Source organism: Oryx dammah, unplaced genomic scaffold, assembly GCF_014754425.2.
Source record: "Oryx dammah isolate SB20612 unplaced genomic scaffold, SCBI_Odam_1.1 HiC_scaffold_4, whole genome shotgun sequence".
NCBI classification, from domain to species: Eukaryota; Metazoa; Chordata; class Mammalia; order Artiodactyla; family Bovidae; genus Oryx; species Oryx dammah.
In genome coordinates this window covers 64,042,230-64,069,088 of record NW_024070188.1, presented here as the reverse complement: position 1 = coordinate 64,069,088, position 26,859 = coordinate 64,042,230, and the positions used below count along the sequence as shown (strand labels likewise).

The window sequence follows — 26,859 nt, the reverse complement described above, 5'->3', positions numbered from 1 at the left end:
AGAAAAACAAAGCTGATCCACAGGTCTATTATGAGCTCAGAATTTATCTAGTCAATGTATCAATTTCTAGATAGGAAAATTAAAGCCTAGAGAGTTTTAAAGTCTGCCCCCAAAGTTATTCAACTAATTGATGTGATTGTGCAATTAGTCATAAGGAAAGCAAAGTGCAGACCTAGAGTCACTAATGTTCAGGACCAAAGAGAGACTAATCGGTATGTCGGTTGAGAAGCATTTAGCTGAGCTATAGTTCAGTTTAATGGGTTTCATCTTTCCAGTTACAGGGGAGTTTCAGTTCTACCTTCTGAGTAGCATCTTGACTAGGACACTGGTTTTCTAAAGTCTTTTCAGCTATTGACTTACTCTGCCTTAGAACGGTCACCTTCCCAGGTGGTCTATTTTATAAGATTTTAGCTTGATTTCTAGTTTCACTCTGAGAAGGAAACAAACTGTAGCTTTGAAACAAATGCTAAATTTTCTGGAAGAAATGGTAGAAGACCAGAGGAATTTGGGGGAGAGAAGAATCCACAGAGACTGAAGGGTTCATGAATAGATGCATAGGGATGCTCAAACTTAGGTCAGATCCTGAAAAGAGAGGAGGGTTTAGAGGAGTAAGTGAAGTAAGGGAAAAATAATTGTTTGCGGTAAAATGATTAGTACTTTCTTCTGACCCAAGTTGGAAATGGATATATTTATTTCTTACTGCTTTGTCTGATATTTTTCTTTTTTATTGTAAGGTTTTGTTTTGTTTTCCCTGGAATAATCTCATTATTCAGTTCGGTTCAGTCACTCAGTTGTGTTCAAATCTTTGCAACCCCATGGACTGCAGAACGCCAGGCTTCCGTGTCCATCACCAACTCCCAGAGATTTCTCAGACTCATGTCCATTGAGTTGGTGATGCTATCTAACCATCTCATCCTCTGTCATCCCCATCTCCTCTTGCCTTCAACCTTTCCCAGCATCAGGGTCTTTTCCAATGAGTCAGTTCCTCACATCAGGTGGCCAAACTACTGGAGCTTTAGCTTCAGCATCAGTCCCACCAATGAATATTTAGGACAGATTTCCCTTAGGATGGACTGGTTGTATCTCCTTGCAGTCAAAAGGACTCTCAAGAGTCTTCTCCAACACCACAGTTCAAAAGCATAGTTCTTCAGTGCTCAGCTTTCTTTATGGTCCAACGCTCACATTGACACATAACTACTGGAAAAAGCACAGCTTTGACTAGATGGACCTTTGTCGGCAGAGTAAGGCCTCTGCTTTTTAATATGCTATCTAGGCTGGTCATAGATTTTCTTCCAAGGAGCAAGCGTCTTTTAATTTCATGGCTGCAGTCACCATCTACAGTGATTTTTGGAGCCCAAGAAAATAAAGTCTATCACTGTTTTCATTGTTTCCCCATCTATTTGCCATGAAGTGATGGGACTGGATACCATGATCTTAGTTTTTTGAATGTTGAGGTTTTTTTTTTAATATTTATTTTTATTTATTTGGCTTCTCAGGGTCTTAGTTGTGTCATGTGGGATCTAGTTCCCCAACCAGGGATCAAACCCAGGGCCCCAGCACTGAGAGCTCAGAGTCTTAGCCCCTGGACCACCAGGGGAGTCCTGAATGTTGAGCTGTAAGCCAGCTTTTTAACTCTTCTCTTCCACTTTCATCAAAAGGGTCTTCAGTTCCTCTTCGCTTTCTGCCATAAAGGTGGTGTCATCTGCATATCTGAGGTTATTTATATTTCTCCCAGCAATCTTGATTCCAACTTGTGCTTCATCCAGCCCGACATTTTGCACACTCTGCATATAAGTTAAATAAGGAGGGAGACAATATACAGCCTTGATGTACTCCTTTCCTGATTTGGAACCAGTCTGTTGTGCCATGTCCAGTTCTAACTCTTGCTTCTTGACCTGCATACAGATTTCTCAAGAGGCAGGTCAGGTGGTCTGGTATGCCTATCTCTTTAAGAATTTCCCACAATTTCTTGTGATCCACGATCCACACAGTCAAAAGGCTTTGGCATAGTCAATAAAGCAGAAGTAGATGTTTTTCTGGAACTCTCTTGCTTTTTCAATGATCCAACAGATGTTGGCAATTTGATTTCTGGTTCCTCTACCTTTTTTTCTAAGTCCAGTTTGAACATCTGGAAGTTCATGGTTCACGTACTGTTGAAACCTGGCTTGGAGAATTTTGAGCATTACTTTGCTAGCGTGTGAGATGAGTGCAATTGTGTGATAGTTTGAAAATTCTTTGGCATTGTCTTTCTTTGGGATTGGAATGAAAACTGACCTTTTCCAGTGTTGTGGCCACTGCTGAGTTTTCCAAATTTTCTGCCATGTTGAGTGCAGCACTTTCATAACATGATATTTTAGGATTTGAAATAGCTCCACTGGAATTCCATCACCTCCACAAGCTTTGTTTGTAGTGATGCTTCCTAAGACCCAATTGACTTCGCATTCCAGGATGTCTGGCTCTAGGTGAGTGATCATACTGTCGTGATTATCTGGGTCATGAAGATCTTTTTTGTATAGTTCTTCTGTGTATTCTTGCCACCTCTTCTTAATATCTTCTGCTTCTGTTGAGTCCATACCGTTTCTTCCTTTACTGTGCCCATCTTTGAATGAAATGTCCCCTTGGTGTCTCTAATTTTCTTGAAGAGATCTCTAGCCTTTCCCATTCTATTGTTTTCCTCTATTTGCACTGATCACTGAGGAAGACTTTCCTATCTCTTCTTGCTAATCTCATTATTAGGCTCAGGTTGTTTTTTTTTTCTTTTTAGGAAAGCTTTCTTTATAGTTATAGCTAAGAAACTGGTAGTAGTTTAAACACATTAAACTGATTTTTCTTCCTGTGTCTGACACTGTCACCTAATGACCCCATTTCCTAAAATTGTAATGACAGCCTTTCTTATGAGATGATTGGTCTAATCTCTCCTCCACACAATCACACACAGCACTTTAGTCCAGCAAAATTTTAATGGATGTGTAAAAACTAAGCTCTCTCATGTTACAAAGTTATGGATTATGTACATGTTTGTCTCCAACTTCTTGGATTTTTTTTTTTTTGTAGAAATCATTTTTGAAGGGTAGATTGAGGCATCTGAATGTTAAACTTCTATACAAAATAAGAGAATATGAGAGCAGAAAAAGACCTCAGCAAGTATGACAATTAAAAAAAAACTGTTCTCATTGTTAGAAAAACTAAAGGGGGAGAAGATACTGAACACAGAAAAAGAGATCCACTGGCCTCACTCAAGTGTTTCTATCTTTCCCAAAAGAAACACGATATGGTTTTCTGGTTGATACTCACATTGAGAGCTATGCTAAGCATACATTAAAGGTCACAGGTGAGAGTAAGACCTGTCTTTCCTCCAGTTGATCACAAAGTTGTTTTCTGGACAGTGTTTATTTGATTTACATGATATTAGTGTGCACAGGTTGGCTCTGTTTATTTCCATTATTACCAAGATTCACTAAACACTTGCCCATGGACCAAACACTATGCAGGGTTCTAGGCCAGACATGATCAACAGTACAGTCTCCTGCCTTTAATTATGATCCTCTAACCCAGGACAGCAGTCATCACATGAGCGCCTTCCACAAACTGAAGACCAGGGTGAAGGGATGGCCAGACCAACACAAGCCATCCTTGCTACTACAGAAATCACTCAAAGCCAGGCCTGGTTGGGGAGGGACAGCAGAGTTTATCAGTTTAAAGGTAATGTTATGCCATAGGCCATAATTGGGTTGCTGGTCGGGCACCACTCACCCCCACCCTCTCCCCTGTCTCAGACCATGTCTCTAATCTGAACTGACTCACTGGGCAAAGATAGATGAAACCAGCTGTTAGGAATGAGGTCATTTTTTTCTTTTTTCAAAAGAAGTTTCTTTTTATTTCTCTAGGTTTCCCTGGCATCAAAATTCCACAGGGGAGTGGAGTGATTTAGAACAAGTAGACAAACCCTGGATCCAAGCCTTGGCTCTGCCAGTGCTAATTACATAACTTTGGGCTTCTCTGGGCTTTCTATTCTTAATCTATAAAATTAACCAGTTGTCTGGCTGCTCTTTGAAGTTCCTTCTAAACCTAAAATTCTTTGATGCCATTAGAGTTACCAGATTTAGCAAGTGTGAAAATACAAGCCACCCAAGGAACGTTAAATTTCAGAGACACCATTATTTTTTAGTATAAGAGTGTTCCATGTCCTATATTTCACCTGGAAACCCTAATTCCATGATATATTTTCCTCTCCAAGATGAAAGCAAAAATTCCAACAAAGGAGAAACGCCTGTTCTTGTGGGAGAGGTTGTCAAAATTGTTAACATTCTCAAGCAGATTTATATCAGGAAACGTAGGCTCCACTGGGTGGCTTGACCTCTCTATTCAGATTAGACAGGGCAGCTATAACAGGTAGCTGAGGATGAGGAAGCTGCTCCACCTTGACCCTACTGTTGGCAAAGATATGTTCAGTGGTACATGTGTGTAAGCCTGAGGGTCCAGCTCCTGCCTGTAACCCTCAACCCTGTGGATACTGAAAGATCTACAGGTATCCCTGTGGATACCAAAGATCCAGTCATCTCAGGAAGACTAACTGGGAGGTTGAGCTCAAAAAACAAAAGGAAGAACAATGGGGAAAGAAAAGAAAGAATCTAAGGCTCACTATCAAATAATCATGAACAGATGAGTTTTTAAACATAACACAAACTCCAGCTGGGAACAGAAAACGAAACTGCTGACAGAGATTAAGGCCTAGGTGGGAGAAGGGAAGATCCGGGGTGGCTAAACTTGTAACCAAAGAGACACAAAAAGGCCTGGGGAAAAGTGTCTTGGGTCCGTTTTCTCTATATATTGACTTTATTCTCTGATAGGAAATACGATCAGAGTCATTCCCACACAAACTTGCATGAAATGGGCTCACACACAGAAACAAGACAATTGGTTTCCCTCCCCGAAAAGAAAGAAGCACTAAAGGAATAAAACCAAAAACATGGGCAGACTAAACTGTCAAGTTTCTCTGCTTTGGGCTGGAATTTTTTACAGCTCCAGGTATTAATGCCAGCTGTTTCACAATAGTCAGATATAGGCTGGTTTGCTGCTTCTTTTTTATTTTTAATAATTAACATGGGGAAGTGGATGATTTACTCTTCCATAAAGTAAGTGGTTTTTTATTCTTCTGAATATTTTCAGAATGTTCACAATTCCCTGGAATATTTAGAATATAAGGGGAAGTAACTAAGAATGAATTCTTGGGATGGAAATTTGGGGACCACTCTTATAGTCTTATAGACTTCCCTGGTAGCTCAGACGGTAAAGCGTCTGTCTACAATGCGGGAGACCTGGGTTCGATCCCTGGGTCTGGAAGACCCCCTGGAGAAGGCAATGGCACCCCACTCCAGGACTGTTGCCTGGAAAATGCCATGGACAGAGGAGCCTGGTAGGCTACAGTCCATGGGGTCGCAAAGAGTCGGACATGACTGAACGACTTCACTTTCACTTTCACTTATAGTCAACATTTATTGAGAATCTACCATGAGCCTGACACTGTACCATACATTTTTATAAACTTCTCAATTAATCACTTATTTTGCAAAGTAGGTGTCATTCCTTTTCCAAGGGAAAAAAAAATTACATCTGCATCTCAGACAGGTTAAGTGACTTGCCCAAGGCTGGATAGCAGCTAACAAGTAGATGTGGGTTCAATCCCTGGGTTGGAAAGATCCCATGAAGAAGGGCATGGCAACCCACTCCGCTATTCTTGCCTTAAGAACCCCATGGATAGAGGAGCCTGGCAGTCTATAGTCCATAGGGTCACAAAGAGTCGGACATGACCAAAGCAACTTAGCACAAGTAGACCACCTGAGATTCCAGCCCTTATCATCTGACTTCAAGTTCAACTCTTAATTTTTAAAATGTCTTTATGGTTTTTGTTTTCTTTTAAGGCAAGGAAGCCAACCTGCTAATGCAAAATCTGAACAAGTTGCAAACTCCTGAGGAAAAGTTTGATTTTTTATTCAAGAAATATGCTGAATTGGTAAGATCTTTGATTAGCCCTTTTGCCAGAAAGATTTAAGCTCTGGTTAGAGCTGAGAAAAGGAGGTTGTTAGCTTTTCAGGTACATTATTATAGAGGATGGCTGGTTCCCTCAGGCAAGTCAAAATCAGAATTCACAAAGGCAGAGTTTTTAAAAAGGAAAGAAAGAAGCAGAAAAACTGAGGAATAAAAGCAAAAGGAAGAAAGAGAACAGAGTTGGAATCACTCCACCTTCAATTATGTGCATAATTTGAGAGATGGAACAGCAAATCAGAGATAATTTGTGAAAAGTTGTGAAAATTTAAAAGTTCTTTTTGGCTTTGCAATGAAACAGAAGTACACTAGAAATAAAAAGTAAATTTTCAACCGGTTCTTAAGCACTGGGTTTTTGAGGGAATGGTCTTCTCAAGTAAGGCAGAGGTTGACTGAATTCCACCCTTCAGTTTGTGAAACATTCTCATTTATTCCTGATGAATGCATTCATTCATTTATTCTCCATGATCTACATTCTTCTCCTGTCCCACACAATGGCAAAGCACTTGACATGGATTTTGTTTCCAGTTATAGATCCTCCACATGCAGTCTCTCTCTCAACAAGGTAGGGCCAGTGGCAGGAAGAGAAGCCACTCCCATACTTCAGAGAATCCGTGAAGTGGATGGTCTCCTCACCACTACTCTTACAACAGTCCACTTGGAAGAAAGAAAAGGGCTCAGCAAAGCCAGCACCACTAGTTTCAGTGAGGCCTCACAAAAACTGACTAAAGGAGTTGCATCTGAGGCCCATGCACCACCCCTGAGGTGTACAAGACCCACCGTGGAGATGTGGCATCCTCTCAAGTGAGGCTGGGCAATATGCGTCCTTGCTCTCATTTCTGCTTCTTTTCCTCATTTTTTTTCACTTACTTATTTCTTTCAGAGAAGCAGTGACAGCCCCCCACCCCCAACCAACAAAACAATTCCTCCTGGCAGTAGGTTGGACTGCCCCGGAAGGCAGATTTACCTCACATCAAAAAAGCTTAAGAGTCAGGGCCTCTCACTTGCATAGGCCCCTGTGAAGCCCTAAAGATAGTTCTTTTTTTTCTTCTTCTTTTTTTAAAGAAAGTCTCTAAAACTGAGACCCACAAACCACTCAGGTCACTGGTTGCATCTTATCCCTATTGATGGAGTAGAGTTTATGAGTGGCTTGTTTACCTTCTTTTTCACTCTGATTTTAGTCCTGTGATCCCTGTGTAGTCTTCACTTTCTTCCTTGTACATTCATGTACACCGTTACGCTGAATTGTCATACAGCAGACCCAAAGAAGGGGCCTTCCAGGTGGCGCTACTGGTAAAGAACCCACCTGCCAATGCAGAAGACATAAGAGACTCAGGTTCAATCCTTGGGTCAGCAAGATCCCCTGGAGCAGGGCACAGCAATCCACTCCAGTATTCTTGCCTGGAGAATCCAATGGACAGAAGAGCCTGGCAGGCTACAGTCCATAGGGTCACAAAGAGTCAGACACAACTGAAGCCACAGCACAGCACAGCCTCAAAGAAATTCTAAAACCCTGAATGACTAGTGACTGTTTAACTCTGCCAACGATGCTTTTAAATTAGTTTTAATCACATAAACCACATCACAATGATATAAGGAAAATGCTGAATATACAAGTAAAAATATCTCTAATCCTACAGTCTAAAACATGAACGCTGACTTGTGTCTTCCTTTTCAGTTCTACTATACAAAGATACGTTTTGTATAGCTACCATCATTAGTTGCATAGAATTTAGTATCTGTTTTTTTGGCTCATGTGACAATCATTTTCACATGTGTTCTTCATAATTATATTTTGTCAAAGCTATGAAATTTTCCATTAATTGACTCTATTCTAGTGGTTCTCTAGTTTGGGGACATTTATATTCCTTCCACTGTTTGTATTACCAAATATTGGTGCAGTGAACATCATCATGCATGAGCTTTGTTCCTTCTCTTTTATGATCCTTGGGAAAAGTTCCAGAATTGGGATTACTAAATCAAGTAGTATAAATGTTTTTAATGGCCATATTGTTTTCCAAAAGAATGGTATAAATTTCTAAAGCAAGTATTAGTGCATCAATTTTATTGCAACTTGTTTAATATTGCCTGTCAACCACTCATGAACAATTTCAGTGCCATGAAACAATAGGTGTCGAAAATAATATTTTTCCCCCAAATCTGACCCCATCCTCACTGGTCCGTCCTTGCTCTTTTCAATAATTACTACATTGATATCCCTTTAATTTACCCTTCAATTTACTTATTGACACCAAGGCCTTTCATATTTAGTTTCTAGTATCATGTCCCATACTTAGATGAACTGGGCATCTTCCAGACTACTACTCTTTATGTTGCTGTAGCCCCACAGCAGTACATCAGAAAAGAATCACTTATCCAGTCTGCCCAAGATCTTTCTTATGAGACAGGGCTGTTCACCCTGGTCTCCAAGAATTCCCAAACCCACTCACCCTACTAGCCAAGCAGTCAATCCCACAGAGGTTATTTTTTCCAGAAATTCTACTCAGCTCAGTCTTACTATATTTTTGCATTTGTATCATATCCCATAATAAACTTTTAAACTCAAAAGATCTTTCTAGAAAAAATAAATAGGAGAAAATTGACCTCAAAATCCTATTATATATCCTTTTAAGAAAGTAAAAGTTATGAAGAATTTCAATCTTTTACTTGGAGACTAAAAGCTATTTCCCTACTCACTGATTCAGAAATTAATATAGAGAGTTTCTGGAATTTAAGTGTTAACATAGAATAAATTATTAAATTCAAATGCTGTGAATCACATTGCTACTCAAGTTCACTCACCCTTACAGATTCTAAATCCTATAATATCAACTGTATTTTATTAATAAATAAGTGCATAAATAAATAAGGACACCTCATAACTAAATTAAGAAATGACCTGAAAGAAATACTTTTACAAATTTCCTCAATTTATAAGTAGTTACAACATCATAAACTACTTGGCATTAATTTCACTTTTTTAACTTAATAATAAAAAAGAGAAAACAAGAGAAACTGCAGATAAAAATCCTATATGCCTGTTAGAACTGGACAGAAGGCATACATCTAAATGTATTATTAAATCACAGAGCCAGCATTTGACTGAAGTTAACTCAGTTGTAATGTTTGCTTTCACCCATTAAGAAACACCATATGCAATCACATAAACTTGAAGTAGTTGAACAAAATTAGTCACACTCTTTAAAAAAGTCAGAAAGTTAAGGGGTTTTATTTAGAGCAAAGCAAGATAGACCTAACTATATGTCAAATGTGTATGATCCTTCAGTAAAACTAAAACATTTAAATGGTCAGTGAGCAAGCACAAATCATCTCTTCAACTTATGAAACATAAGCAAAGTATCCTTCTCCTGATGCTCAGATAAATCTACATAGGGCAGTGTTCCCCCAAAGAGGGAAAGTCTTGACAACCATGGGACAACATGCAATGTCCTGGAGATACTTTGCATATCACAGCTGGGGATGTTACTGGTCTCTAGTTGGTAGGGGTCATCTGCTAAATAGCCTACAATGCACAGGACAACCCCCACAACAAAGAACTGTCACCAAATGTCAATGGTGCTAAGGCGGAGAAACCCTGACAAATTGTTTAATCTTCCAAAGGAAAAGTCTAAACTAAAATGGCAATAGCAGTAATAATAACATATAAATTTCAAGAAAGGACAACAGTTCATTTAAAGTCCACACACAAGGACAAGAAGTTTCATCCATATCTAATAACTATGGTGCAAAATAAAGTTAGCATGATAAATATATAATAAAATATCATTGATTTTCCAATTGAACCTCAAGAAAGATACCAATTTCAGTTAATATTTATAGTAATATGGATAATATGGACCTAGTTTTTCCTGATGCTAACACTCACTAATAAGTAAAAACATACATAAGTATGAAGACAGAATATCATGAATGAATATCCCCAGCTTAATCTGGCAAAGGTTTATCATGGACATTTCAGTGCAATGGGAGGGAGGGAGGAAAGGATTAAAATAAGATGTGAACTGAAGAAAGTGTGACAATCGTGTTCATCTAGCTCAGAAAGAACAAATGCTTTTTCAAGATAAGAAATTAAGATGACTAAGACACATATCAGGGCTTACAGTGCGTGTGTGTGTACCCATTTGTATCTGGCTCTGAGAGGCATCAAGGGCACCTGCAGTCCAAAGAACCCACAAGCTTCCAGGCCTTTTCCTCCTCATGAGCCAACAAGATAACTATCACAGTGAGTACCCACCTGGCTTACGCACCATTCAGATTCTAAGGGAACTCAGTCCAGTGGAGGAAACGGCTCTGAGAAAAAGGCTCCAGCTTGCTCATGGTCACACTGTCAGATCCCAGTCCTACTCCTAGTATGCAGTCTCTGGAGGCTTAATTTATATCAACAAATATTTATGGGATTCTAGTTGGAATAGGGGAGGCTGAACCCACACTCCCCCATTCCAACTAGAATTCCATAAATACTTGTTGCCAAATTTACCAAACAAAAATACAGAATGCCCAGTTACCTTTGCATTTCAAGTAAACCAACAGCAAATGGCAGTACTTTGAATTACTTTTACTAAAAACTTGTTCCCTATTTATGTGAAATTGAAATTCAGCTGGGTGTCCTACATTTTATCTGGCAACCCCTAGCTCAGAACTTTAGCATCCTGAGACAGAAAATCCAGGGGTCCATTGGTTTCATTTTCCATGTTGCCCTCGATTCGTTAGCTGTGGCTGCTGTGAGAGGAGGCCCCACCTGTGCTCAGCAGAAACAAGTGTCATGATTTATTCACCATAAGCATGGAGGGTGTGGGGGATGGGCAGAGAGCAAGGCTTGTTACAGATACTTCCCACGTGTGCTCTTGAGTTGTGCAGTGGCTATTTCGGAAACTTTGGTGACAGATCATCAATCCTGAAATAGTCGAGGAGTACATGTTCCTCTCCCCCTTTCTCATAACCCACACACTTCACCTTCTGTTTACTAGCTGCTTTTCGCTTTCCTACTTTTAAAAATAGTTGCTAAAGCTTGTTTTGAGAAAGAATTGTGAAAATTTAAATGTAAACCAAGCAGACACACCACTGACCATTTTCCTAAGGCAAGGCATTATAATGATTCTGAAACATGCTTTATTCTATACTGACTGGCTTCATTAGACTCAAGAAAGATAAAACTGTTTCTAGACTACTGAAAAGAAGATCAAAGTAAAAGAGATCAATAATAATAATGATAAAGGAAAAACCTATAAATGTTATGCTTTTAAATCATATCTACATGTATTGCCATGGTAACACTCATGAAGTTCATTTGACCCCAGAGGGTACACTGATGATAGCAGCAAATTTTCCAAACAACCAGAGGGTGGTCTTTAGGCATTTCCTCTTCTGCTCCTATCAACTCAACAGAGATTCCTGCCATTTTCTTTCACATTTGCACCCCTACATCTAGCTGGATGAACATCGCACTGAGCAAAGGAAGTTAAAACTCCTACAAAAGAAACAGGCACAGATCCAAAAAGAAAAGGACCAGCTACAAAGTGAACACAGCAGAGCTATCCTCGCGAGAAGCAAATTGGAGAGTCTGTGCCGGGAGCTGCAGAGACACAACAAGACACTGAAGGTATGTGTCACCAAGGCCCCAGATAACACACTTTCTTGCACACTTTGTAGGCACAGGCTTCTGCTGTTTCTGGTGTGAGTTTTAGAATCAGAGAGATTTGGGTTCAAATATTAGTCCTGCCACTTGCTCACTTGTGACCTGCAATAAATTATTTTACCACCCAAGCCTGTGACCTCATCCATAAAATTGGGGATTATACCAATGTCACTGTGTGGTCAGGAAAAAATTAAATGAGACCACATATGTAAGGTGCTCATGTAGTACTCAATGAATAGTAGAACTTTGGTAAAATGTGTGTTATTCCTCTTTATGTTGAGTTTGTTCTGTTTTTTAAGGTAGGCCTTAGTTACACTCTTTAAAATACAAATTTATAAAATTCAACATTTTTTGTCTGAAAATGAAATCTACATGACATGAAACAAGTTGACACAAAGCTAACTGACAGAAAAAGGGAAGATTGAGAGCTAAAATGTCAACAGTCATCTGAAAAAAGAAGTTACTCGAAAAAAACACTGAAGCTCTCTAAGCTTAATTATTCAATCTAAAAATAATAGACTGATCACTTCAGTCAGTTTGCATGGGCTTCATTAATCACAGCATAAGCCTCTAGCAGTATGGTTAACTTGATTACACACACACACTAGCTCCATTCAATGAAGCAAGATGCAGAGTTCTACAAGATAGTACTGCATGCAGCCACAATCCCCTTTCCAGCTGAAGATCCTAAAGCTTTTGACAAACGGGAATTAGACAGCAATATTCCTGTGATATAGTTATTATTACCTGTGTTTAAAAGAAGATACTTTAAGAAACAGAGAGATTAATATCATTGCTGAGTTTGTACAATGGAATTAGGAAGAAAAACAGAATTGGATAATGAATGGCTCCTCATATTCCAAAATTGGGGGGTTTTGAAGTAGAAAAAGAATATTATTCATTTTGATATCAGTTTTCAGAGGTGCTGTCTCCCTGCCTCCAGTCTTGCTTTCTCTAATCCATCTGCCACAGTGATCCTTCTAAAATGCCAATCTAGCCATCTTCCTGTGTAAACATTTCAGTGGCTTTTCATTATCCTTAGTGTGGTGTATGAGGTCCTACATGGCCCTTGATTACCTCTCTGACTTTATCTCTTACCATCTCCACTGCTTACTCTGCTTTGGTCATTAAAAGCTTAGGTCACTAAAATTTCAAACCATTCTTGACATAGTCTGTTAATCTCTCACATTTTTTTAATTGGAGGATAATTGCTTTACAATGTTGTGTTGGTTTCTGCCATACGACATCATGAATCAGTCATACCTGATCACAGCCTCATCGTGATAAAGGGGCTTGTGTAACTCAATGAAGCTATGAGCCATGCCATGCAGGGCCACGCAAGATGGACGGGTCACAGTGGAGAGTTCTGAAGGACAGGGAAGACTGATGTGCTACAGTCCATGGAGTTGCAAAGAGTTGGACACAACTTAGGAACTGAACACATACACACACACACACACATATATATATCCCCTCCTTCTTGAGCCTCTTCCCACCCCCCACAGTCAGTTTTTGATATTTGGGAAATGAAATGCTAGGGTGATGAACTTTTAACTCTCAAATTACGAGTTGTAGAAGATGGACTTCTGGCATCTCTTTAATCATTGCTCTGGGACCATCAAAACCCAGGTTAGATGGGAATGGAGGCATTATCCTCAACTTCAGATATGTAATCAAATAATAGCACTCCGTACCTACATAAATCTCCCAGCTTTCAGTAGTGTTGTAGCATAAGGAGATAAAAGGTAAACCTCCTTTGATGACGTGGATGGAATGACATGGTGAAGTTTCTTTGGACAGCATTCAAAGACAGAATGGTGGAAGTGGCAGGAGACCCCGTATGTATATCTGCACACCCTCAGTAATGCCTTCCAGTTGTGGACAATGGAATTAAGTGGCATTACTATGCCAGGACTTGTGCTGAGTGCTTTACATATGTTATTTAGTCCAATCTTCACAAAAACCATGAGCTAGTATCTCCATTTTATTGAAGGAACTGAGACTGAGCGATCAAAATCAGTTGTCTAAGGTCATGAATATTTTGTCAAAATCAGAAAGTGAAAGTGAAAGTGAAGTCGCTCAGTCGTGTCTGACTCTTTGCGACCCGTGGACTGTAGCCCACCAGGCTCCTCCATCCATGGGATTCTCCAGGCAAGAATACTGGAGTGGGTTGCCATTTCCTTGTCCAGGGGATCTTCCTGACCCAGGGATCGAACCCAGATCCCCCGCATTGCAGGCAGATGCTTTAACCTCTGAGCCACCAAGGAAGCAGAACTCAAATTCAAAACATTTTCTGATTTCCCTCCTGATTGTTTCTTTGACCCATGGGTTATTTAGAAGCATTGTTTAATTTTTATGGCCCCTTTATATGGTCTATCTTGATGAACATACAAAATGCACCTGGAAAGAACGTGTGTTTTTCAGAAGTTAGGTGTAATGCTACATAAGTAATAATTAACTCTACAGTATTTATGTCTTTACTGAATTTTTGACTTGTTCCTCTATCAATTGCTGAGGGATGGGTGTAGAAACTCTCCAACTATAATTGTGAAATTGCCTACTTCTTTCAATTGTCAATTTTTGATTCATGTATTAATATTTTGAAGCATTAGTACATGTGTATACTATTGTGATTTCTAAGTCTCCTTGATAAAGTGACTTTCATCAATATGAATGTCTACATTATCTGATATCAATCTAACCACTGTAGCTTTCTTACTCATTGCTTGCATGGTATATCTTTTTCCATCCACTTATTTTCAACCTGGGTTTTTCTGTTTTTCTATTTAAGTGCATCTCTTATAGTTGGGCCTTCTTTCTTTTCATTCTTACAATATCTGCCACTTAACTGGAGTGATTACTGTTGTTGTTTAGTTGCTAAATCATATCTGACTCTTTTGCAACCTTATGGACTGTATCCCACCAGGCTCCTCTGTCCATGGGATTTCCCAGGCAAGAATACTGGAGTTGGTTGCCAGTTCCTTCTCCAGGGGATCTTCCCGACCCAGGGATGGAATCTGAGACTCCTGCATTGGCAGGTGGATTCTTTATCACTGAGCCACCAGGGAAGTCCCTTAACTGGAGTAGTAGTCCATTAATATAATGTAATTACTGGACTGGTTGGATATGTCTTCCACTTCACTATTTATTTACTATTTGTCACGTCTGTTTTTTCTTCCTCTGCTTTTATCCTGCCTTATCTGGATTACTGGAAATTTTTTTTATCTCATCTCTTGGATTTTTAATTATATCTCTTTCCATTTTTAGTGGTTGTTCTGTGATTGCTATAGATATTCTTAACTTGTCACAGTCTATCTGGAGTTGAAACTGTATCACATCATATAATATGTAGAAACATTACAAATAGAAGGTCGCTTTATTGCTCCCTATCTTATATTTATATAATTTATAAAACTCTTGAGGCAATGCTATAATTTTTAAACAATTTCATATAGTCCTTTAAAAATTCAAGCAAAACTGTCTTTTTTCAAACCCGGATTTTACCATTTCTGATGCTTTTTATTCCTTCTAAAGCTTTACATTTCTGTTTGGTGTCACTCCCTTCAGCCTGAAGAACTTCCTTTAGTATTCCTTATAGTATAGGTCAATTCTCTTATTTGCTTTTTATCTTTAAAATGTCTTTATTTTGCTTTATGATTTAAGGCTATATTCACTGGATAAAGAATTCTGGCTTGACAAGAATTTTTTTCTTTTTCTTTCTCTTACTCAGTCTTTTATAGATTCTGTAGTCTGGGCTCCACAATTTCTGATGAAAATCAACAATAATTTGAATTATTGTTCTCCTGATGTGACGTGTCACTTATCTCTGACTACTTTTAAGATTTTTCTATGGATTTTTGGCTTTTGGAATTTTGTTTTATGCCCAAGTGTGGCTTTCTTCATATTTATCCTACTTAGAATTTGTTGAGCTTCTTATACCTACCTGTATCCCTGATAGCTCAGTTGGTAAAGAATCCACCTGCAATGCAGGAGACCCCGGTTCAATTCCTGGCTTGGGAAGATCCACTGGAGAAGGGATAAACTACCCACTCCAGTATTCTGGCCTGGAGAATTCCATGGACTGTATAGTCCATGGGGTCACAAAGAGTCGGATGCGACTGAGCAACTTTCACTTTATATCTGTAATTTATGTCTTTCACCAAATTTCAGGAAGTTTCAGTCATTATTTCTTCAAATATTTTTTTTTTGCCCCATTCTCTCTCTCATTCCCCTTCTAAGATTTTAACTCCATATGGGTTAGATCTTTTGATATTGTCTCACAGGTCCTTGAGTCTCATTTCATGTTCTTCATCAATCTTTTTTCTCCTTGATCTTTAACTTAGATACTTCACACTGACCTATCTTTGTATTCATTGACTCTGTACTCTATTATCTCTATTCTACTGTAAGCCCACCCAATGGTTTTTACATTTCATATTTTGTAAACTTTAACTCTAGAATTTCCACTTTGTTCTTTCTTATAGATTATTTTTCTCTTGACAGTGCCTTTTTATTGAGATATTTTCCTTTCTATTGAGATATTTTCCTTTTTATCAACGAACATAGTATTTTGAGCCTCAAATTATACCAAAAGACCCACCTTATAAGAAATTAGTGTCTCAGGCAATATGATTTTAGTAAAGAAATAAGCAGGGTTTGTTATCAGAATATCACTGAATTTTAATGTGGAAAAGACTATAGGAATCATCTAGTCCAAGCTATTCATATGTCTATATGTAAATTAATGAAATTTGTTGACTCATTAAATAAACATTTACGGAATACCTGTGGATTGTGTGCCAGGCACAGCACTGGTTTTAAGATGCACAGTGATTCCTGAAAAGTTGTTTTCTTAGTTATTTCAGATTTTGTCCCTCAATTTTCTTTTTGCATTATTTTCACTTTGAATTTTGTGCAGGGTAAAGAAAATTCTACCTCAGACATCGCCCAAATGATTGTTTTATTAGTGGAATCAAATTCTATGATTTCAGTAGACTTATTTTTCTCTCATTGAGAAACAGTGTAATATAAAATGCAAGATTCCATTCTATGGGCCAGGATTGGGTGCTATGATGTTTTGACATGTGTTTAATGACATGTTAACAGCTATACCCTCTTTTTCTAGCCAGTGGCCAGTGAAACACTCAGACTTGCTGGGTAGCATGGGATGGTCCTTTCATTTACTCATTCATTCATGGATGGAATAGTTATAAATGCAAATAATATCCAAATCATGGACTATAATTCTAACTAGGAGGTTGTTGACTTCTAAGTTAATCAGGAACAATAAGGAGAGAATCACTGTCATATGTATATTCAACAACTCTTTAACAGATGGTTGTAATCACTTTTAGTGAAATACATATAGTAAGTGTTAGCATTCAAAGTTCAAGGAAATAACATCTCTGATACTTAATTTCTCCAGATTAGGAAGTATAAATTTCTTCTAAGTATACCTAAGAAATTTCCTAAGGAATATACCTCAGAAAGCGAAGAAGCACTAAAGAGCCTCTTGATGAAAGTGAAAGAGGAGAGTGAAAAAGTTGGCATAAAACCCAACATTCAAAAAACTAAGATCATGGCATCTGGTCCCATGACTTATGGCAAATAGATGGGAAAACAGTGGAAACAGTGACAGATTTTATTTTCTTGGGCTTCAAAATCACCGCAGATGGTGACTGCAGCCATGAAATCAAAAGACCTTTGCTCCTTGCGTGAAAAGCTCTGACAAACCTAGATAGCATATTAAAAAAGCAAAGGCATTACTTAGTCAACAAAGGTCTGTCTAGTCAAAGCTACGGTTTTTCCAGTAGTCATGTATGGATGTGAGAGTGGACCATAAGAAAGCTGAGCACCAAAGAATTGATGCTTTTAAACTGTGGTGTTGGAGAAGACTCTTGAGAGTCCCTTGGACTTCAAGGAGATCAAACCAGTCAATCCTAAAGAAAATCAGTCCTGAATATTCATTGGAAGGACTGATGCTGAAGCTGAAGCACAATACTTTGGCCACCTGATGTGAAGAGCTGACTCATTTGAAAAGACCCCGATGCTGGGAAAAATTGAGGGCAGGAGGAGAAGGGGATGACAAGGGATGAGATAGTTGGATGGCATCACTGACTCAACGGATGTGAGTCTGAGCAAGCTCCAGGAGTTGGAGATGGACAGAGAAGCCTGGCATGCTGCAGTCCATGGAATCTCAAAGAGTCGGACATGACTGAGTGACTGAACTGAACTGAAAAAATTTCCACTCAATAAATGTTTATACCATGAATAACTTGTGATTCTGATATCAGGAGTCAGAGTTAGAAAATATATCAATATTGTAGAAGAAAGGGGATATCTAATGATAAATTAAAATATTTCCAGAGCATGTATTTCCAGCATCAGCTTTTATTTTGATCACATTATTCTACTATCATAATAAAGACTTGCACAATTACTTATCTCAATCAGTATTTCTTTTTAAAAATCCTGTTACATAATTTGATCATGATAGGCAACTAAATGCAGTATAATTTTACTTGCCAACAATGAAGAAAGCTTTCATAATAAAATTAATCAGAACTAAAGGGATCCTAAAATGTCTGTATCACTTGTCAGCAGAGTCTCTATCTTTGGTGTATGTAGAAGATTAAACCCTTTTATTCTAAAAGAATGACAGGAATAAGCACAAAGCAAATAATTCTCAATATAGATACGGGGGAAATTTGGGTACATTGTAAGTAGTTAGCAATGAAAGGGGAATTTTGATTTAGGAGAAAAGAGAACAGAAATGATATAAAAGTTAATTTTCAATTCTTCAATGTTAACAAAGTGGAAGAGGGGAAAATTAGATGTTTCATTTTAGAGTCAAAGATTTGAAACGTCACATTGCTTTCAGATTTAAAATTTACACTGAATATTTCAATTACTCTGTGTGACTCATGGGATGATTGTTCCTTCAAAAAATACCCAGCATATTTTCTAAAATTTTTTGATACTTTTGAATCGCTGTAATTCATATATGGCTATCTTAGTTTTCTTTTCAAGCTTTTGGATGACATTTATTTTTAATAAGAAAAAATATATATTGTAATCACTTATAGTTACAAAACTTGGGGAATACAATTACATGATCAATATGCCATCATTTTTACAGAGGAACATAAGATCTGCCGTTCCTCTTTCTGTACCAAACTAAGGGAACACGTGATCTATCCCATCAATCAATAAGACTGAGTATCCTTTTTTCTAGGCCACAACCAAGAGATAGAACCTTCAGGCTGCATGTCTGTTAGGAAACACTGCAGTTTATTTACTCAGCACGGGACCCGCTGTCTTTAAAACAAGTCTATTTATCACCAGCTATCAAATTCAAGTCCCCTGCTGCACCTGCTCTGAGTGACCGTGTATTCACAGTTGAAACCTCTGCTCAAACATTTATGTTGGGGCTGAGCAATGTTACCTCTAGAGAACTGAGGAAATATATCCTACTTACCCTGCACACTACTCTCCCTTCAACAACCAAACTCTGAGTTCTGTAAACCTAGGGGCTTATAAACCAGCATAACAAGAGCGTGCATTCTCTCTATAGGAGGAAACCCTTCAGCGGGCACGTGAGGAAGAAGAGAAAAGGAAGGAGATCACAAGTCATTTCCAGAACACCCTGACGGATATCCAGGCCCAGATTGAACAGCAGAGTGAGCGAAACATGAAGCTCTGTCAGGAGAACACAGAGCTTGCAGAGAAACTAAAAAGCATCATTGATCAGTATGAGCTCAGAGAGGAGGTGAGAACCACATCAGACAACTTACAAACACTCCATATAGGTCTGGGTCTGGTTTGTGAAGGTTGGGAGGTCAGTTAATAACCAAGTTATGACCAGCCTTCTCAACTGATTAATATTTAGGTTTGGACTTCTTTTACTAGCCAAAATAAAAACATATGATATTACAAAATACCTGGCTGAAAGTCATAGAGGATTTCTTCAAAACTAGAATCACTGCAAAGCAGAGGCAATAAACAAGGGGTAGGATATGAATGGATTTATCCTTGAAAATAAAAAATATTATTTCTCAGCCTTTTAAAACTCTCTCTACAGAACCAAGAAATACTTCATGCATGCCCTCTTAAGAATTACCATGTCATCGAAATTAAAAGTCTCCATTGTATATACCCCACAAATAATAATATATATACTATTATTATATAGTATATATATAATATAGTAATAATGGTATTGTTATTTATACTTAGTTTGTGCCAAGCAATATGCTAAGTATTATACTTTACATACAGTATGTCATTTAACTGTCTCAACAATCTTATGTACTAGATAATAATGTATTATCCACATTTTATAGATGGGAAGCAGAAGCTACAAGATTAAATCACATATCCACAATCACAAAAGCCAAAAGAGTTATCAATTGTTTACATTGGGGAACTATAAAGATCTTTCATTATTCCAAGATTATATTTTAATATTTAATATGTTTTGAAGATTCCAGATGCCCCCCTCTGGATTTTGATATGTCATATCCCTTTTTCCATCTCACTTAAAATTTTAAATCTCTGCCTTAAAATGTAATATAACATAGTCAAAGGAGCTCTGCTGGCAACATGCTAAGCTTTAATCAAGGAAAAAAAAAAAACTGATATAGCAGTTCAGTAAATCAAGAAACTTCTCGCAGCAGGCCATAATTCCATGCTACCATTTTATCTTGTTACAAAGATCAATCCTGCTCCAAAGTGGAGGTTCAAGAAAAAACAAAAGGGAAGGAGCTAAAAAAAAAAAAAAAAAAAGGTGCCCATACTCTGCAGAGAGATCATGTATGGGAATGACCTGGTAGACCAGTTGTATATTCCTAGGATTGGTTCTAGGTAAGGCCCAAATTTATAATTCTACATGTCCTCTTGCCAATGGGGCCCCTAATAACCAAGAAATTCTCCACACTGAGGTGGAGTTGGAAGCTTCATTTGACCAAGGTAGTAAACAGGTCAAAAAGTGTGGAGGAGGAAGTAGCATATTTGCATATCAATTCATCTGCAAACCTGAGCCTTGCTTGCCCACCAGAGCAACAGAGTTGATATCAGAGGGCTACTGCCTCAGTCCCAGACAAAGGGCCACAGGCTGTTAGCTCAAGGCTTCCCCACACCCTTGAGGCAAGCATGTAGAGAATTCACCATGATAAACTGAATTAATATTGTGGTTAAATGTGATTTTATATTCACAGAAAGAGCCAAAATGCCAAGTGATAGTGCTACAGCCCTTGTGATACACATCACTGTCTTTGGAGCCTAGGATAAACTAGAGCCATATCTAATAGTTGCCATATTTAGAAAGCTACTGTTGGGACCTTTCGGTGTTGCCTTGCTGAACTCTGGCACCTCCACCTTTTGTAGCCACCGTCATGTAGTGCAAACTGCAGGAGACTCCAATTTATGACTTTCGTATAAAACCATAAGTGACACCAATGCCTTTATTCCTCCTCTTTTTAACTCTTCAAACCTAGAGAACATGTTTATATCGATATTACTTTTTTATACACATGTTTTTCAGCATAATAACTCAACTTGATATGTGCACTTTACTTTTCCTCAGCACCTCGACAAAATATTTAAACACAGAGAACTGCAGCAGAAGCTAGTGGATGCGAAACTTGAGCAGGCACAAGAAATGATGAAGGAAGCAGAGGAGCGACACAAACACGAGAAGGAATATGTATTTATCATATGCATCTATGTGCTTGTCGGGTCTGTCTTGGGGTCAGAGAACCCCTGAGAATGTTTTTGGTAATGGTCATAGAGCACTAGACTGATGGAGGAAGAGCCTAAGCTTCCCTGGAGAATGACACTGGCCAGCCCAGGAGGAAACACTGTACCTATCACTGTAACACTGTATCATGCATCCATTCACCAAACCGTTGGCAAGCACATTTCATGAGCTATGCCCCATTCTAGGTGCTGGCATGTAGTAGTGAACAAGATGGAGAAGTCCACATCCCAGCATGGAAACTGGAGTCTAACTTGGAAGAAAAAGGCAATAAATAAGCAAGCAAACAAAGAAGGATAATTTCAGATAATAAGTGCTACTAGGGAAATAAGGAAGAACCTTAAAGGGGCAGGAGGAGGAGGCCTCCTTTAGACTGGGTGACTTGGTGGGCCTCCTGGAGCAGAGGATGCTTGAGCTGCTCCCTTCCTGATGATCAGGGAGTCAGAGAGGAGGTCCCCAGCAGCAGCGTCTGTAGCAGAGACAAAGGTCCTAATGCTGGAACCAGCTTGACATCCTCCAGAAATAGGAGGTCAGGGTAGCAAGAGTAGGTGCCCCAATGAGAGAAAATTTCAAAATGAAACTGTAGAGGTAAGCAAGGGGCAAACTGTATTGCTTTGTAAGCTTGAAATGTAGTTTGAATTTTATTCTAAATATAATGGGAAAGTACTGGGTAGTTTTAGCAAAGGAAGTGACAGGGTCTGCTTTGCATCTGTAAAAGGTGACTTTGGCTGATAGGTGGAAAGTGAACTAGAGAGGGGCAAGAGAGCTAGGCAGCAGTCTGGACAAGATCTGATGATGGCTTTGACTGGGGAGGTGGCAGTGGAGAAGGAGAGCTGGACATGGATAAAAGTTAAGTTTTTAACATATAACCAACAAGCCATGCTTTGAACTGGAAGACGGTGACAGTGAAGAAGCAGAATCAAGGATGACTCCTGAGTTTTGGTTTAAGAAACCAACTGGTATCTTTTACTGATATTTTATTAACCCTAAACACTCCAAAACAGATGAGAGACTTGAGGCCCATAAAAGGATATGTGACTTGCTTAAGGTCACACACTGCTAACTGACCCGGGTATGCTGGCTACATCTCCAGTACAGCTGTCCCCAAATCCCAAGCTCAGTGATAGTACATCACACTCAGAGGTGTGTTTCAGAGGCATGAGTTAAAGCACATGTCTGCTGCTGGGGAGAGACAACAGACCAGTCATTCAGATTTGGCCATTTAACAACAGATCACGAGCTTTACATTTACCTAAAATCAGACTGGAATCACTTCAGTTTGTCAGAATAGTAATTTTTTTTATAAACTTTGGTTTTCAAACATGACAACAAGAGTGAATTTTGGAAAACATAACCTGGTGGGCACTGCATAATTTCAATCAGATGTCCATGTGCTCTTAAAGATTAATTTATTAAATCCATTTACAACCTAGCTCTCAAAGTAAGAGATAAAGTATTTATTATTTAGATGTAGTTATCCTCAGGTAAACTATGCTTCCTATAGAATATCAGTACCTTTGGATTTAATATATGAGGCACAACAGAGGAAAAAACCAGGCAAAGATGCTTGTGGGAGAGACTAGGGGACAGACATGGAGTAACTCAATCTTAGCAAGAAACTAAAATGATGCCCTCTTTTCCTTCAGTGATTTAGCAGAACAGCAGATATAAGTCAAAGAAAGGTTCAGTTCAGTCGTTCAGTCATGTCCGACACTTTGCGACCCCATGAACTGCAGCATGCCAGGCCTCCAGTCACCAACTCCTGGAGTTTACCCAAACTCATGTCCATTGACTCGGTGATGCCATCCAACCATCTCATCCTCTGTCATCCCTTTCTCCTCCTGCCCTCAATCTTTCCCAGCATCAGGGTCTTTTCAAATGAGTCAGTTCTTCACATCTGGTGGCCAAAGTATTGGAGTTTCAGCTTCAACATCAGTCCTCCCAATGAACACCCAGGACTGATCTCCCTTAGGATGGACTGGTTGGATCTCCCTGAAGTCCAAGGGACTCTCAAGAGTCTTATCCAACACCACAGTTCAAAAGCATCAGTTCTTCGGCACATCTTTCTTTATGGTCCAACTCTCACATCCATACATGACCACTGGAAAAACCATAGCCTTGACTAAACGGACCTTTGTTTGCAAAGTAATATCTCTGCTTTTCAATATGCTATCTAGGTTGGTCATAACTTTCCTCCCAAGGAGTAAGCGTCTTTTAATTTCATGGCTGCAGTCACCATCTGCAGTGATTTTGGAGCCCAAAAAAATAAAGTCTGACACTGTTTCCACTTTTCCCCATCTATTTGCCATTAAGTGATGGGACTGGATGCCACGATCTTAGTTTTCTGAATGTTGAGCTTTAAGCCAACTTTTTCACTCTCCTCTTTCATTTTCATCAAGAGGCTCGTTAGTTCCTCTTCACTTTCTGCCATAGGGTGGTGTCATCTGCAGATCTGAGGTTATTGATATTTCTCCCGGCAATCTTGATTCCAGCTTGTGTTTCTTCCAGTCCAGCGTTTCTCATGATGTACTTTGCATATAAGTTAAATAAGCAGGGAGACAATATACAGCCTTGACGTACTCCTTTTCCCATTTGGAACCAGTCTGTTGTTCCATGTCCAGGTCTAACTGTTGCTTCCTGACCTGCATACAGGTTTCTCAAGAGGCAGGTCAGGTGGTCTGCTATTCCCATCTCTTTTGGAATTTTCCACAGTCTATTGTGATCCACACAGTCAAAGGCTTTGGCATAGTCAATAAAGCAGAAGTAGATGTTTTTCTGGAACTCTCTTGCTTTTTCGATGATCCAGCGGATGTTGGCAATTTGATCTCTGGTTCCTCTGCCTTTTCTAAAACCAGCTTGAACAGCTGGAAGTTCATGATTCATGTATTGCTGAAGCCTGGCTTGGAGAATTTGAGCATTATTTTACTAGCGTGCGAGATGAGTGCAATTGTGCGGTAGTTTGAGCATTCTTTGGCATTGCCTTTTTTTGGGATTAGAATGAAAACTGACCTTTTCCAGTCCTGTGGCCACTGCTGGGTTTTCCAAATTTGCTGGCATGTTGAGTGCAGCATTTTCACAGCATCATCTTTTAGGATCTGAAATAGCTCAACTGGAATTCCATCACCTCCACTAGCTTTGTTCATAGTGATGCTTCCTAAGGCCCACTTGACTTCACATTCCAGGATGTCTGGCTCTAGGTGAGTGATCACACCATCGTGATTATCTGGATCATGAAGATCTTTTTTGTGCAGTTCTTCTGTGTATTCTTGCCATCTCTTCTTAATATCTTCTGCTTCTGTTAAAAAAGAAAGGTAGTCCCCCTCAGTTCTTCCACGCTGGTCATTCCTGGGTTCAGGCTCTGATATTTTGAAAGTGCTGAAACAACATGTTAGAGCTGGGGTGTGGGGTTCTTCATCCCAAGAACAGGCAGCCTCCTTCCTCCCTCTTCATAACTCATCGTAACAGGGCCCCTGTGGGCCAAGCAGCGGCCCATCATGTACATTGCTGCCACACAGCTCAGATGACCAGAGTGGGTGCTGCAGGGCTTCTGCACTGCAGCTGCCTCAGTCATCTCTTACCGTGCACTTCTAGAATAATTAATCTTCACTGCTCACTAAGAGGCATAGAGAAACACATATAACCCCCTTTTATAAATGGAGAGGTCAAGACTAACTTGGATAAGGAAAAAGATGCCTCCAAGTTTTTAAAAATAATGATTTTATTATTTTTGGTTCCAATAACAAAAATGGACGTTTTTTAAAATATATGGATTAACAAAAAGGAAAAAATTTCTATCAGCCTATCTTGAAATAAAATAGAAACTTCTTAACTGACAGCCACCTGACTGACTGACTGGGTTATCCATGACATTCACCATTCTCTGTAAACATACTGACGAGGCCCACAGCATGTTGGGTCCTGGGGCAAGTTAGCTACTCTGCAGTATCTGAACATGGTTGCCCAAGCTAAATAAGACCAAGAGTCAGATCTTTGCTCCCAACTCTCTTCCCAGTTATCCTTGGTATTGCATTATGTAAATCAATAGAATAATATATAAACCCATGAAATAAATGTCAAAAATTGTTTCTATAAAAATCATGCTTTAATGCTTCAAAAGCCTAGATGTAGGCATATAGAAAAAAAAAATGATTGCCAAGTTGGATGCAAGCAGATATAAAAGACTGGAAGAAAGTTGTAAAACTCAAGAGGATTATCCAATCAAGCTGCTTTACAAATTAAATATCTTAGGTCTTCCAGTTCTAGCACTATTGTTTTTTAAAAAAAAACTATAATTCTTATATGGCATATTATGGATATAATTTTTGTAAAAAACAAAAACCCTCTGAATTCCAATTGAGAGATCCATATCCACAACAAAGATTGTAGCCCTACATCAAAATTGATACATGAATATACATCTTAAGTTAAAATAACATGTCTTACATATGTGTGTGTCATTTTTATGCCAAAACAACTTTTACAATTTAACCCATGAGTTCCAGTTCTGATCATGTTTGACATGGTTGTATTTGAAGGGCTGCCTTACAGAAGAGGCACGAGACTTCTTTTGTAAACTTCATACAGAATTTGGACCAATAGGTCAAATTTCTAACCTAGTGTTTCTCAAAATAAAATCCATGGACTACCAATATCCAAACCATCTTGGGTATTTGCTCCCTGTGCAGATTCTAATCACACCCTACACTTCCTATCATATTCTCTGAGAAGGATCTGCATTACAACATGCCCCTGAGGAGCTTCTGATGCATACAATGATGAGGAATAGTGGTCTAATATAAAGGAACAGTTAGGTTTAATACAAAGGAACAGTTGCTCATAACAATGCCCCAGGTAGGGATAACCTGAAAATGTTCAAGCAGAGGCTGAATGATAGCTGGGAAGAATTGCTACAGAGGGGTCCAGAATTTGGTGGGAGGTTGAATTTTGTGTGATTCATGCTTGAGTTGGAGACTTTCTTTCATTTTTTTTTTTCCCATTAGAATCACTAACTTTTAGCTGAGAATAAGACATTTAAAACTAGTTGTTTTGTTAGTTTTCTGAGATTCTTTATAAAGTTCCCCAAAAATTACTTAAGAAGATTATTTAGCAAGCAATTAAGTTACAATAAATGGTAATTTAAAAGACAATTTGACAGTCTTTCCATGCGTTCTCTCTCCTTACAGCTGCTGAACCAGGCAGCAGAGTGGAAACTTCAGGCTAAAGTGCTGAAGGAACAAGAGACAGTCCTGCAAGCTCAGGTGAAGTAGGGGTACAACAATGCATGAAGTGTGTCTTCCTTGCTGTGAACCAAAGATAGTCTATACAAGGCCTTCTATGTGGGAGGGGAAGTGGGGACAGGACTTAGAAATGAAGAATAACTTCATATTTACTATTTTTAAGTAAA

At 38.9% G+C, this 26,859-nt stretch overlaps 1 protein-coding gene across 1 annotated transcript in view; it reads left to right on the top strand.

Moving 5' to 3' along the window:
- TXLNB (taxilin beta) overlaps positions 1 to 26,859 on the top strand; it is a 56,074-nt gene that overhangs the window by 7,702 nt on the left and 21,513 nt on the right. The window contains exons 3-7 of the mRNA XM_040238786.1: positions 5,922 to 6,013; positions 11,495 to 11,665; positions 19,275 to 19,469; positions 21,285 to 21,404; positions 26,639 to 26,713. Coding sequence (XP_040094720.1) covers positions 5,922 to 6,013; positions 11,495 to 11,665; positions 19,275 to 19,469; positions 21,285 to 21,404; positions 26,639 to 26,713 — 653 coding nt within the window. The remainder of the gene's footprint in view (positions 1 to 5,921; positions 6,014 to 11,494; positions 11,666 to 19,274; positions 19,470 to 21,284; positions 21,405 to 26,638; positions 26,714 to 26,859) is intronic.